General features: G+C 40.8%; 1 protein-coding gene across 2 annotated transcripts in view; it reads right to left on the bottom strand.

Moving 5' to 3' along the window:
* COMMD10 (COMM domain containing 10) overlaps positions 1 to 6,529 on the bottom strand; it is a 107,880-nt gene extending 101,351 nt beyond the window's left edge. Inside the window, exons 1-4 of one of the 2 annotated variants that reach the window (XM_041459104.1) lie at positions 6,168 to 6,332; positions 5,941 to 6,031; positions 3,039 to 3,149; positions 1,086 to 1,241 (exon numbers count right to left, since the gene is read on the bottom strand). In XM_041459104.1, coding sequence (XP_041315038.1) covers positions 1,086 to 1,241; positions 3,039 to 3,149; positions 5,941 to 6,031; positions 6,168 to 6,199 — 390 coding nt within the window. In that variant the 5' untranslated portion in view covers positions 6,200 to 6,332. Of the gene's footprint in view, positions 1 to 1,085; positions 1,242 to 3,038; positions 3,150 to 5,940; positions 6,032 to 6,167 lie in introns of both variants that reach the window. The other variant, XM_041459103.1, reaches the window with a different exon arrangement.
* Between the last annotated feature and the right edge of the window lie 7,598 nt (positions 6,530 to 14,127).

Here is a 14,127-nt window from a genome sequence, read left to right as displayed (position 1 = left end):
TTATAATTTTGCACATCAGAATCCTGTAAGTTTTGTGTCTAAAATTACCCAGTTTTACAAAGGATCAAGTTTAAATACTTTGAAAAAAATCAACAGTGATGTAATTCAGAGTATCTTCAGCCTGTTCCATAAATATACTTCACCTTCTCAAAATTCTCAAAATGTGAATTTTACACCTAAGTGAAATTCTAGATTTATTCAGGAGCAAGCAGGCTGGTACAAATTACACTGTTATAGTTCTCTCTGTGCATCATGTATACTTAATATATACAATTTATTTTCTATGTTTATCTTATTGACCAAATCATTAATTAACAAACTGAATCTTATCCCAACATGATATAAAGCAACGATAAAAATAAAGTAAGAATAATTGAGTTAATTTAACATTAACTCAGTTATTATACAAAATAATTTAATTGTTAAATCTAACAATTTCAGAATAACTGAAACTGTGTTTCACAATTCTAACAATTTGATCTTATATACAATTCTGTGTTCTATATACAATTCCTTATGCATTTGAAGGATTATTATGAATCAACAAAATGATGTTATTATACCTTGTAATAGATACAGACATCTATGTCTAAAGATACAATGAGACTTCCAAAGCTTGTAGCAAGTTTTACGTGGCAACAGGCATATAGGAAGCAAAATTATATGCCATCATAGAAAAACACCAGAAAATTATAGTAAGTATTTTGCAAAATTCACTACATAACCAGCTTACAAAACTAAAGATGGCAGAAGCTCAGATACAAGCACACAGAATGACCAACCTGATGAGCTCCATCACCACAAATGCTCATGAACACACTGTCCCCATGGCATGTTGTCCTGTTCACAAACAGTATGCAGGCTGCTAATAGTGCATATATAGCTGGGCTCCCGCAGTTACAGCAGCTCAGCTAACACGTAACATCTCTTTAAGACACCAGAATTCAACTGTCTCGATCAAATTTATCTAGTACCTATAAGTGACCTGGCTTGCCACAAACTTTGCACCTTAGTTTAAAACTCTTTGCTTTAAACCAAACTAATACAACTTTATTCTCTCTCAGAAGAGAAACCATACACATTACCTTCTGAGGGGTCAAAACCCTCTGCCTGAACTTTTCAATCGTATCTTGACCTGCAGCTGCCCATGCACTAGCAAATGCTTCGGCTTTTTCTTGATCCAGGTGAATGCTTTGTAGCTGCTGTTGCAGTGAAGCAGGCTTCAAATTGTGATAGACTGCCTGTTAAAGGAAAAATAACTGCTGTTGCTAAGTGCTGTTCTACAAGTCATAGCAAATATGTATTAGCACAGCTGACCACTGTGTTCACACAAGATTTTTACTAGCAACTCCACTAGGGGAACTATCTGCATCCTTTTCATCTTTACCCTCTTACCTGGTAGATGAAAAACTATAACTATCTCAAAATGTGATTACAAATTAACAAACAAATTTGTACCAAAAATGTGTTACAAATTACTCCTCTCAAGATAGACACACTACCAAATAAATATAGAACAAGTCAGATCTGAGTATATGTACAGGTTTCCACTGTACAGAATGGCAAAATAGCTATCAATGAAAATCAGATGGGCTTTGAAGCCATCTTTGTGACAATCAAGAAAGGAGAACTTTTCCAAATTCACACTGTTCAAGCAAAACTAAACTACAAGGCATTATTTTGAAAAACCAAGAACAGTTTGCCTAAACTGAATGGGTTAGATATTACCTCCCTACTAGTGTCAATTTTTTTGTGGAAGACACTCTATATGGTTCTTCACTTTCAAAACAGGACTGTGTCACCACCAGGTCAGGTTAAAAAAAGAAGCAACATATATGGCAACGACTGTATGACAGTCTTTTTATCTATAATGCCTTCACAGAGCAAAGTGCTGTTAAAACAGTTATAATCTGACAGAACAAGCAGATGCTCCAAGAAGCACAGCTGTTTTCAGCAGGAAAACAAAGAGTTCTCATACAACATGTAGTCCACTTTGGACTCTTTTTTTGGCAGATATTCATATTCTTCCCTCTTTTTTTTTTTTTTTTTTAATGCAAAAGAATCATGACGAGAACTAACTGCTTTATCTGCTCATCTTCAATAATTATAATACAAATTAAGCAGTCTGAAGAAATCAGGACAAGGCAGTAAACAAGCAATTTTCCTGTTTTGCTGAGATGAAAATTAAAAATTCCAGTCTGGAGGTGACCTTAGGTCTTATTTTGATTTTTTGGTGGATGGGAGCCACAAGGAGGACAGTTTGTTTTCTTTCCAATGCAGTGGAATATGCTAATTAAGTGAACTGATCATAAATTGACATGTGTAAGAAAGGACCAGATTTAAATCCACCAAAAGTCCATCATTATGCATGCCCTCTGTATAAGACTCCACTATCTATATTTGCATGAAATGGATGGATAACAGCATAGGCGTAACAATTTTTAAAACAGTTACCATATTTACTGGGTAATACAACAGCTTCACAGCTTTTGTAGAGGTAGACCACAGAACAAGAAAACCTTTTCTGTTTATAAGGTGACTGCACCACGCTACACCATGCAGTCATCCACTCCGCCAAATTCTTGAGCTGCATTAGTTGTGCCTGTTCACCTCAGTACAGAAGGCTTCTGTGCGTGAAAACTGTCCATCACTGACTCCTAATATAAGTTAAGCTGTGGTCAGTATTGTTATCTAGGATTTTCCTCACAAAAACTTAAAAAATGCATGGCTGGCTTGATACGATGCATAAGAGAGAATAATATATCTCGTAATTATCAAGAGTTCCCTTGAGAACTGCAGACCTCACTTATATTATTAATATTTACATTAGCTGAAAAACCACTGCACAAAGGCACTTAGTTCCATCCAAGTCAGAAAGGCATGAAACAAAAAGCAGTTAAATCACAACCCTAAAACATACAAAATATACTACAGATATATTTTCACTAATTCCTTTTTAACTTCACCGTCCTATTTTTGAAATCTATAGCTGGATAAAAAAATACATTTATTAATGCCTAATGGTGAAAACAAAATACCTGTTCCAAAATGAACGACATAGTTTCAAGAACCAGATGAAGATCCTGTTTTTCCAATGAAAAAGCTATTTGAAGTTTTTCTTCCTCCTCTTCACTGAAAGTACTTTCAGCCTGAAGCACAAATATGGTTAGTCCTGACATTTAATTTAAGGAACAAGAACATATTTATCAAAACAAAAACTTTCTCCTCATCTTTATAAACAGTTGTTTATAAACAGAAATTACAAGGCAGATGCAATTCCTTTCACTGAAAATCAAAATTAAAAGCTAACACAGCACCACAGGATTATCTGACATACATCAGAAGAAAAAGCTTTCTCTCTGTACCTCATAGACACTACAGAAATATTATTCTTTCAGTAATGAGATCATCTCCAACAAACTTTTATAAATAAAAATAAGGTAAATATGAACTGCATTACTTAAATCACACCCCAGAAAACAGAAAGCAAAACTATAGTTATGTTAGTTATGTATGCGTCTTTCATCCTGGATACTCTTCTAAAAATCACCCATGCTGTTGCAAGGGAAATAAAGGCCTAATATATATTTATTTTGAAAGTTAAATTTGAATCTATAGCCTACTAGTTACTGAAGACAATTGAAAATGTGTTGTACTTTTAAATTACAGCAGTTGTATTTACTATACTACAGCAAATTAAATAGTAATTTAAAATTCAGATATTGCCTTCTTTTAAAACCCAATTACTAACAAACACCACATTTAGACCCCTTAGTAATCCAAAACTGCAAAGCTAGACAAGCAAAACAATTTAGCTGTCCAAATAAAAAAATGAGGCAATTACACAAAACTTTCAATGATCACAACGTTTATAACAAGAGTACCAAAATGCAAACATTATTTGAATCATTAGTTGTTAAAAGCAAACTGCAGAATTCCCAGTGTCTGCTTTGTTAAGGCAATGAAGATCATTTCAAGCTTCCAGCAATTTAACTAGTTACTTAGGTACTTTAGAAAGTAAAACTATTAATGCAGTTGAGTGGGCTGAACCACAATAACCACTTCAGCTCATGTAAATGCCAATTAAAACTGTGAAGAGCCACTAAAATGCTATGGAGTAGTGAAAAAGAACAAACCAAACAAACAAAAGTTGGTGATGCATTCCCGTTACCTAACAGTTAATATCCATGCAAAACAGAGAAAATTCTCTGCAATAACAGTGGCATCCAAGCTACTGATGTTAATAGGAAAAAAAAACCAAACAAACCAGCAGCTGAACCAATGAGTCCTTACAGTCTCACATTTATAATCTTTAACATATTTGCATTTTTTTCCATGCTGCTTCTGCATTATTTTACCATTTAGTCTGTATGTATATGTGTATAGAAAACAAATTCTGTGTTTCTTTTTATACTTTTTTCTAAATACAAAACAATGGAATAAACAAAATCTGACACAGTAAGACAATGAAACTAAGAAAGTAATTTCTGGTGTAAGATTCATTTTTCAATGCAATATTTAGTACGAAGTTTAGAGTTAGTCTGCATTTGACATTTGAGCACTTAAAGTGCTCAAATTAAAGTGACTACTGATTTACTTTCTCTTTTTTTATTGATTTCTTTTGATTCTGCAATCAATAATCATCTTCTGCAAAGATGACAGAAATATTCACTAAAAGCTCTGTATTTAATTTTTATCTTCAAGTCCACAGGTGTTTTTAGTTGATGGACATCCACAAATACAGAAAAATACATAAAACATCTATTTAGTGTTTTCTTTGTGTTGCAAAAAGCAGAACATGTAACATTTTCTTAAGAAAGGATGTTCTTTGATGGTTGATCTTTGTATACTTTCAAGCCTAATCAAGAAGAAAGGTGAATTAACCCATGAAACATAGAGCAGCTAACAAGCTCTGAGTGACGTTCAGGTCTTAGAAAGACAAAATACTTGTTGGAAGGATTGCCTTGTTAAGTCTTAGGGCTTGACATGCATCGGTGACCTCAGACCTAGGGGAAGGGTAACAAAACCTGGGAAGAAGGATGTACCACCGATAGCGAACACAACGAATGCAGAATTTATGGGCCTCAAGGACATTTGGCAGAACTCCCAAGATAAGGGAGAAACTGATAAGGCCAATTCAACAACTGTGCTGAAATCAGCTCCGACTGGGTAAAAGGTAATTCCCGCAGGGGAATCTGCGACCACCGGCTCACAGACCACAAGCCCAAGGAGCCCAGTGACTCAAGAGAAGAGAAAGAATGAGCATGCCGACTAATTAGCATGGGAAGCGAGAGAATCATTAACCAGCAGAAGACAGAATATTAACAAATAAGCACTATGTAACTTGTTGCCAATGAACACTAAAGCCTTTGTTTGCTAAAATGTATAAATGGTAAAAAGTTTTGATGCTTGGGGCACTTGCCTTGGGGAATGCCACTGAAAATCGGGCCTGCACAACTCTGAAATAAACAATCAATGTCTCACTTGAGTGTTAAATCACTGGCTTTTTGCAAACCGGGTATCAAATCCGAATTTTGTGGACAACATTCGTGAGGGCAGAGGGGGCGTTTGTGCAAAAAGCCAAGCAACTCGCGTGTCCTCTGACAGCGCTCTCGGAGGCACCAGCGCCTGGAGGAGGCAGGCTACAACAGGCATCACTAGTTCGCATGCCATTCACCTTCTCACGCCACGCGTTTCCGGCTTTTACTTCCTACCCCCGATACAGTTCTGAAGAACTAGTGACGACTGAAATCAAGATCTAAAATCCTTAAGAAGGAGCGGGGCGGGCTGGGGCTTGCGTTCCGGCTCCGCAGCCGCGCTGCCCAAACTCCGGCCGGGCCCGGCCCCGCGTCCTCCAGCACCGCCGAGTCCCCGCTCCCGCCCCGCCCCGCTCAGCCCAGCGTCACACGACCCCCAGCCGGCTCCCTGCGCCTCGCCAACCTTCAGGGGCAGCTTCTGGAGAAGGCGGGAGAGGAGCCGCGGAAACCGGCCCGGGTCCACGGCGTTGAGCAGCGACACGGCCCTGCGGATGCTGGGAGGAAGGAGGGAGGGGTGTCAGAGGGGCCCTGGCCCCGCTGCGCCCCGGCATCGTGGCGGTACCTGCTCTGCTCCGCCCCGCCCCGCCCCGCCCCGCCCGGCCCGGCCCGGCGCCGCCGGAGCGCCGGTACCTGTCGCTCTCCGGCACGACGGGCGCCGCCATGACTACGGCGCAGGCCCGCCCTCGATGGCGGCCTGGCAGGGCCAAGCGCTGCCGTGCCGCTCTCAGCGAGGACAGCGCGAACCCACAGAATCACGGAATGAACTTGCTGGAGAAAGACATCTGGGATCGTCCTGTTCCAGCCCATCACCGGGCACCACCATGTCGGCTGGACTACAGCACTGGAGTGTCACGTCCAGTTTTTCCTTAAACACTCCCAGGGACGGTGACTCTACCACCTCCCCGCGTAATCCATTCTAATGTCGAATCACACTTCACAGTGAGGAAACTCCTCCTTAGGTCCAGCCTGAACCTCGCCGGGCGCAGCCTGAGGCTGGGTCCTCTCGCCCCGTGGCTGGTAGCCCGGGAGAAGGTGGCGAGCCTGCCCCTGCGGGGCGGGCGCGGGACGGCTGAGGGCGCTCGCTGCCCCGGGGCCCCGCAGCGGCGGCGGCCGAAGGGCTGCGGCTGAGCCCCCGGCTGGACGGGCCCGAGCCGCCCACCAGCAGGCAGCCGGGACGAGTGCTCATCCTTGAGTCTCATCCCTGAGCCCTCACCGTGTGATGCTGTTCAGCCCCTCAGGCTCCACAGGGACATTTGTTCCCACGTGGAAAAGCACCATCAGCCCTAAAACACCTGTCAGCACCATCCTTGTTTGTAGGCCGTGAGCTTGTCAAAGCAAGCTGTCGCCCTTACAGCAACAGCAAATTGTTCTGGAGGCCATGTGTAGCTATGATATTTTATGAAAAATCCTCTGCTAGGATTTTTCCCCTCCTGTGGAGCTGAGGACCTCAGGAAAGAAATGCAAACAATAACTGTTTGCTGCTGTGGAATGCAACAGGTGCATCTGTGATTGGTGCATGTTGGTTGTTTCTAATTAAGAGTCAATCACAGATGCAGCTGCATCGGACTCTGAGAGTCACAAGATTTTGCTATTCTATTCTATTCCCTTCTTTGTAGCCGTCTGATCATTCTTTTCTCTCTGTTCTTTTAGTATGGTTTTCATGTAGTATTTTAATATAATATATAATATAATAAATCAGCCTTCTGAAAAAATAAAGTCAAACTTCGTGTCTCCAGACATGGAGTGTTCACCTCAACAGCCATGGAATCTACAGTTCCTGCCTTCCCCAAACAACCTGTGCACAGCTAATTCTCCTGAAGTCCCACCCCGTCCCACACCATTGAACTCCCCTGCATAAGACACAGAGCACACCGTGCCTTGTTTCAAGCTAAGCACAAGGTTCTCAAGCTAAATGAACAGAATTGTTAACTTTCAAGCATTGAATTGCATGTTTCTACTCTACTTGAATGGATGTAATGTCTGTGAGACCTCTATTTTCCATCAGATTTGGCTGAAATTGAAAAACAGGATCAAAGACAATGGGATGTGCAAACAGAGGAACAGGTAGCATAACTGCATAAGCCTTGTTTTCCTAGGAAACCAACTAAAAATGTTAAAAGTCTTTTGAAGACTTCTTCAGAATGTGGCTGCAAAGGTTTATAAGCTGTGTCACAAAGGTAATAAATAGTAATAAATTATGGTAACATCAAGAGACAGGTGGAAAAAGATTGGAAATTTTTGTGAGTGCTGTGAAGAAATGTTTTATAAACATATATGCTGAAATCTGCCATAACTAACTGAAGGGAATTTAGTCAGCAGGGTAAAATTCAATATAGTCAGCATTGCAGCCAGAACATCTGAAAAGATTATGTCTGATTAAACAGACTTGGCCTTCAGAAGCAACTTTAGCAGAAAAAAAAACAAACATGAGAGACATGGCCATATTCCAACAGGAGTTTGAAAGCAGAGAATTCCTGCCTGAGACTTAAAACACATTTGTGCTATACTCTGTCTTGGGTAACCCAAAATGTTATTGGATTCCATATCTATCTGTGCCCAAAATAGTTACTGACACTTTAAGGCCCAGCACCACAGCCAGAAACAGAATTGCACTGGAGGTGGAGGTGGTGCCAATCCCTTTAAAATCCTGGAGCACCCCAGCAAAGTGCTCTCTTCCCTCATGGCATTTGCTCAAGGCAGATGTTGTTTCAGATGGGTTTTTCTGGGCTCACAACAGTCGCAACCCAAAAAGCTGCATTTTACAATCAGAACTTGTTTCATAGTGAAAGTTGCAACACCTGTCAACTGCAAAGCTTGAGCCAGTGAGGGTCAGGTCGCCACAACCTCAGTGCTGAGACACTGTTTCTTCCCTGCTACTCCCTCCCAAAACACCGGTGGCTCAGGAATAGTAGCACCAATGCCAGCGGAGTCCAGTGGATGACAGGAGACAGAGAGACAGCATCACCAACACCCAGCAAACCAGAGCCTGACACAGCGGGGCCAGAGTCACACCCCAGCAATGTCCGTGATTTCTGTCTGCCGCCAGAGCTGCTTTGTAAGCTCCTGCCGTCCTAGGACAGGTTTGTCACCAGCTTCCCTTCGTCTTTCAAACCACATTGCCAGCTGTGGGGGCCACCATCCTGGAGGAGCGGTCACTCCACCATTTTAAGTTTCTCTTTATTCTGGGAGGGCCAGTGAGATTTAGCAGTTACGTATCTAGTGGTGATTCCTGATATTTTTTGCCTATTTCTGTTCCACATGTTAGTAAACCATTCATTTTTCACTTACACCTACTCATATTTGTTTCTCCTTATGGTAGAAATTGACTGATTAAAGCTATAAGGGGAGGTAGTTCATTTCAGATTGTCCACTTTTTAAATTGTCTTAAACTGAGACAAACTTTTACAAGAAGCTGGACCCACAGTCACTGTTATGAATGGCCATTACATTTTTCAAGCTATTGTTCACGCTAATGGGATGAAATACATTATATTCAACTATTTCATCTGGTTTTCTGTGCTTTTATAAAACACAAAAAAAAAAAATCCCAATATTCCTGCAAGAAATTTACTTGGCTAGAAAAGAAAAATTAGTGTTTTGCTCCACACTGAAGAAAACCCAACATACCTTTTTGTTCTAGGAAATCTCCCCCAAGAGCAGAATTTTATAAAGTTTGTTCAGGGAAAATGAGCAAGGGCGTCTGGAAGCCTAAACAATTGCTTACTCATTTCATAAAGTTCCATTTGATGCAAGTATTGGATGCACTGCTCAGGTTTGCTGCCAATTCTCTGGTTTTACAACTTGGACCTATTTTAAAGTGTTTTCTTTCACACTTTGCTGCATCAAATGAATATTTAAAATGAATAATCAGAAGAATGAACATTAAGAACTCAACTGGGCAACCTGCTCCAGCTGGACTTGACTTGTAGGCCCTGGAGGCTTCTTCTACCATGTATGATTCTGTGTTCAGACCCTCACTGAAGAAACACAGGAAAGATAGTTTAGAAACAATAAATAATGAAGCTAACTTGACAAGGTGCAGTCAAGTGCACCATTATACCACTTTTTATCCTAATACCTTTTCTGTTACTAAATAGGAATACTAAAAAGTTGCGATTTCTCAGACATCCATTCATCTCTTACTGGTTTGCACTTGCACCCATGTCATGAATGAGTGTTTTAAGATTGTTTAAAGAATCACTAGCAAAAGTATCAGTGAAAACAGGTTAAATATAATAGATTCTATAGGCACTCTTTACTACTTACCCGATGGTCAAGGCACACTGAGGATAGAATGGGGAAGGATAAAGGGGAATACAGCCCAAAGGTCCAACAGCACTTAATTTAAGAGCATTTAAAACAGTACTTCAATTCAACAGCATTTAACTTAACCTATAACTTAAGCAATTTATACAGTTAAAAATCTAGGAGAGCAGCATTTCTCCCACATTTGTTATAGCACATGCACATTTGTATGCACACAGACAAAAAGAGCGGGTGATGTCTAGCAGGTCAGCCCCCAGCCTGTTCTGGTTCTTGGGGTTATTCCTCCCCAGGTGCAGCACTCTACACTTGCCCTCCTAGATCCTCATTAGGTTTCTCTCTGCCCAGCTCTCCAGCCTATCAAGGTTGCACTGAAGGTCAGCACAGCCTTGGGGTGGATCAGCCACTCCCCCCAGTTTTGTAGATCAGCAAACTTGCTGTGGGTGCATTCAGTCCCTTCGTCCAGGTCATGGACTAACAGGCTGAGTAACACTGTACCCAGTACTGATCCCTGGGGAGTGCCACTGACTGCAGACCTCCACCTGGATTCTGCTCTGCTGGTCAGGATCCTCTGAGCTCTGCCATTCAGCTAGTTCTTGATCCATCTCACTGTCCAGTCATTTAACACACATTTCCTGAGCTTACCTACAAGGATGCTGTGAGACACAATGTCAAAAGCCTTGCTGAAGCTGAGGTAGACAACATCCACTGCTCTCATCTCCCTATCCTGCCATGCCAACTCAAAAGAGCTGCAGCAACTGTAAGGCATTTGGTGCAAATATGTATTTAAGGATATTTGAATATTTATTCAGAAAGCATTGGTCTATATTTCTTTAGTCCATCTCTTTTGGTTTTTGCCCTAAAGTGAGCCAAATCTGTATTCTACCATAGTGTGGATGGATATAGTCCAATTGTGTTCTTATAGGAGGTCTTTAAAAGGTTAATGAAAATTGTCTGGAAAAGAATTCAAAAATGTATCTTTTTTATTTTCTCTCTCTTTTTTTAATGCTTTAATGATGCAGTGGGATTGAATAGCTCTGTGCCATATGCAGAAGTTCATTTTAAGCCAGGAGGAACAGTTCAGTGGTCTTGTAACTGGAATATGTAGACTTTCTGGAACCACAGATCTGACTTTTGCCAGGACTGACTGTTCCTCACTGCTTTAAAGCACTGAAGGTAAACTGAATACCTTGTGGTTTACTTAAGTTATCTAATATTAAGTCCCCATTTTGGACAGGAATCCCACAACAATTTTTATATAAAAATGTGGGAGCTTAGTTTGGGAAAAAAGATCTCAATTTTCTGCCCGTTGTTTTACAGTGCTATGATCTATTGTACTCCTAGTCTGTGTTTCAGAAGGGCTATGTTATACTGATTTTCACTGTGGAACTTTGCATGAAGTATTTGCAAATACCAAACAAGGGAAAAATCAGCATTGTGTGTCCCTTCTAGGAGCAGAGAAATAGAGGCAGACAAGAGAGTGGTGGTCCTGCTACAGCTGGCTAGCTAGCCAGCCTTGTGCCCCAATACAGCTTTGGTCTGCCATATTCAAAACTCCCGTCTCTTAACTCACCCGATAAAGCCTCAGATGTTCATGGTCTTTCGCATACTTTCACATCTTAAAAGTCATAATATTTAATGGCTCTTGTCTTTGCCTCTTCCAGGCCACATGGTAATAATTCTATAATTACTTCCTTTTAATTGGCCTTTGTTGTGGAAGCAGTTATAAGTATAAAATACAATATGAAAGGACAGCTATTGTGGTTTTTTTCCTCAGAGCTGTGACAACTTCAGATGTAGATGAAGAAACATTGTTAAATAGACAGTGCCTTTAGTGGATAGATTCCTAGCTTGATGTCTAACTCAGTGCAATGAAGGCAAACAATAAGATGCTGTGCATAGGTCTCATTTTATTTTCTGAGTTTTCAAGTTTGTAAAAGGCAGGAGATGCACATTGTAGTCTTTGGAATTAAAACAACTCCAATAAGACAATGCCCAAGTACATAGCAGCTTAGAAGGGAAAGAAGCATCCTTATGCAAAAATCATATGGGAATACACTGTTCATTTCCCTGAGATTGGCTTCTTGGTAGTAATAACATCTAATAAAGCAGAGGTGAATATCTCCTTCCAGATAGATAATTATTGTAAGCAAGGGAAATACAGCGGAAGACACAATAATTTCAAATTAAACAAACTGAATCAATTTTTAGACAGAGAATTGAGAGATTGAGAGATGGTATCGTAGTTTAGGATGTAGTTCAATATGTATCTATCTATACTCCCCTTTCCTTAAGCCACAATGGGATCACTGGTAGCAAAGCAGCCACTTTGACAAGGAAAAGAGAGGAAAAGTAAATTCATGGAGTCACAAGTTGTTTCAAGTGCATAATCTGGGGAGGAGGGGAGGAATTGGGAAGAGAGAGAAGGACACACAGACCTTAAGAAGAGTTCATTGATCTGTTTTCCCTTAACCAGCTTTCTGGACCAAACTTATTCCATAGGGAAAATCATATTCTGTTTAGACTGATTTATAAGGTGTAAGATGATCTGATGTCATCTGGAGCATAACCAATCTCTCAAGAGACTACAAAATGTTCTCTGCCATTTCTCCTTAGGGATTTAAAACCATAATGCCATGCTGTGTGGTATTATGTAGTTGCTTAAGAAAACTGTCAGATATGGGCACTGTGTTGCTATTTGTATCTACCACTAACTTTCACAATCCTTATAAAAATATGTACAACATGTTTTCTTCTTCCCTATGTACATCTGCCCTAATAGAATTATACTTGTGCACTCTGAACTGCTCATTTGGAATTTGGGGAAAAGTTAGTAGGATCATTGCAATAGTAGGGTAATTTTCAAACCACAGCAGAACTGCCTCTGCCCTATTATTTCTTTAACTTGGCTCCCACCTTTGCTTTATTTTCAGGTTCTGTGCTCTATTTCCAAGGTTACAATAAGTGTGTTTGTGATGGAGTTCTCTTAGACTTTGTGTTTAGCAATGACTGTGACTGAGTCAGAGGGCATTTTAAAAACCACAGAGTAACTCAAATGAATTCAACAATGGGATTTCCACCAATCTGGTATTAACCACATTACTCACAAAATGTAACATGTAGCCTTACCACAGGAATCTGTGTGATAAACTATTTAGGTTTTTGCCTTAAAGTAGAAAGAAATAGATGATAATTGAAACCTGTCCATTTCAGATCTTGAGGTTATGTCAAAGGCTGCCATCTTCTTGTAAATTTAAATCAACTTTATCTTCTTGAAGAGCTGGTTGTTCAATCAAATCTAGAATGAGTCTATGGCACATCTGGAACTAGAAACAATTCCTAACTCCTGACTTACAGCAGGATTTCCACCTACCTTAAGAAACATAGCTCAGATATGATGTGGGCTATTTGGACTCCTGGCAGAAGTCAAAGGATACTTGGGGAGCAGTGAAGTATATGAGAGAACATCACCAGATCCAATTGCCAAACAGAGTGTTTTAACCACTATTGGAGACATTCCTATGATGATTTTTTTTGGTAGTGGATGTTTTTATAGAATCGTAGAATTGTTTAGGTTGGAAAAGAGCTTTAAAATCATTGAGTCCAACCACTAAACCAAGTCTTCAATTGTCACATCCACATGCCTTTTGAGTGCTTTCATGGATGGTGATTCCACCACTTCCCTGGCCAGCCTGTTCCAATGCCTGACTACCCTTTCAGTGAAGAACTTTTTCCTAAAATCCAGTCTAAAAGTCCCCTGGTGTAAATGGAGACCATTTCCTTTCATCCTATTACTTAGTACCCAGGAGAAGAGACCAACCCTCACCTGTCTACAATCTCCTTTCAGGCAGTTGTAGAGAGACATATGGTCTCCCCTGAGCCTCCTTTTCTCCAAGATAAACACCCACAGCTTCTTCAGCTTTTTCTAATAGAGCCTGTGCTCCAGATCATTCAACAACTCCATTGTCCCTCTCTGGGCTCACTCCAGAATGTGGACATGCTCCAGAGTCAAGGTCTCTCTTCTAGTGAGAAACCCAAAACTGGACACAGCACTCAAGGTGTGGTCTCACCTTTGCCTGGTACAGGGAGACAATCTCTGCCCTGGTACTCATGTCTACACCACCAGCCAATGGCCTGTTTGGCCAGCTGCACACACACTGGCTCATGTTCAGCTGCTGATGACCAGCACCCCCTGGTCCTTTTCCTCTATGCAGCTCTCCAGCCACTCTTCTCCAACTCCTGCATGTTGTGGCCCAAGGACCCAGGACCTCACCTTGTTGAATCTCACCCAACTGACCTTGGCCTATCAATCCATCCTGTGCAGATC

The sequence above is a fragment of the Pyrgilauda ruficollis genome, unplaced genomic scaffold (assembly GCF_017590135.1).
Source record: "Pyrgilauda ruficollis isolate IOZ18807 unplaced genomic scaffold, ASM1759013v1 scaffold130, whole genome shotgun sequence".
In the NCBI taxonomy this organism is placed as follows: Eukaryota; Metazoa; Chordata; class Aves; order Passeriformes; family Passeridae; genus Pyrgilauda; species Pyrgilauda ruficollis.
Note: the sequence above shows the minus strand (reverse complement) of the source record. Positions and strands in the feature narration are given on the sequence as shown.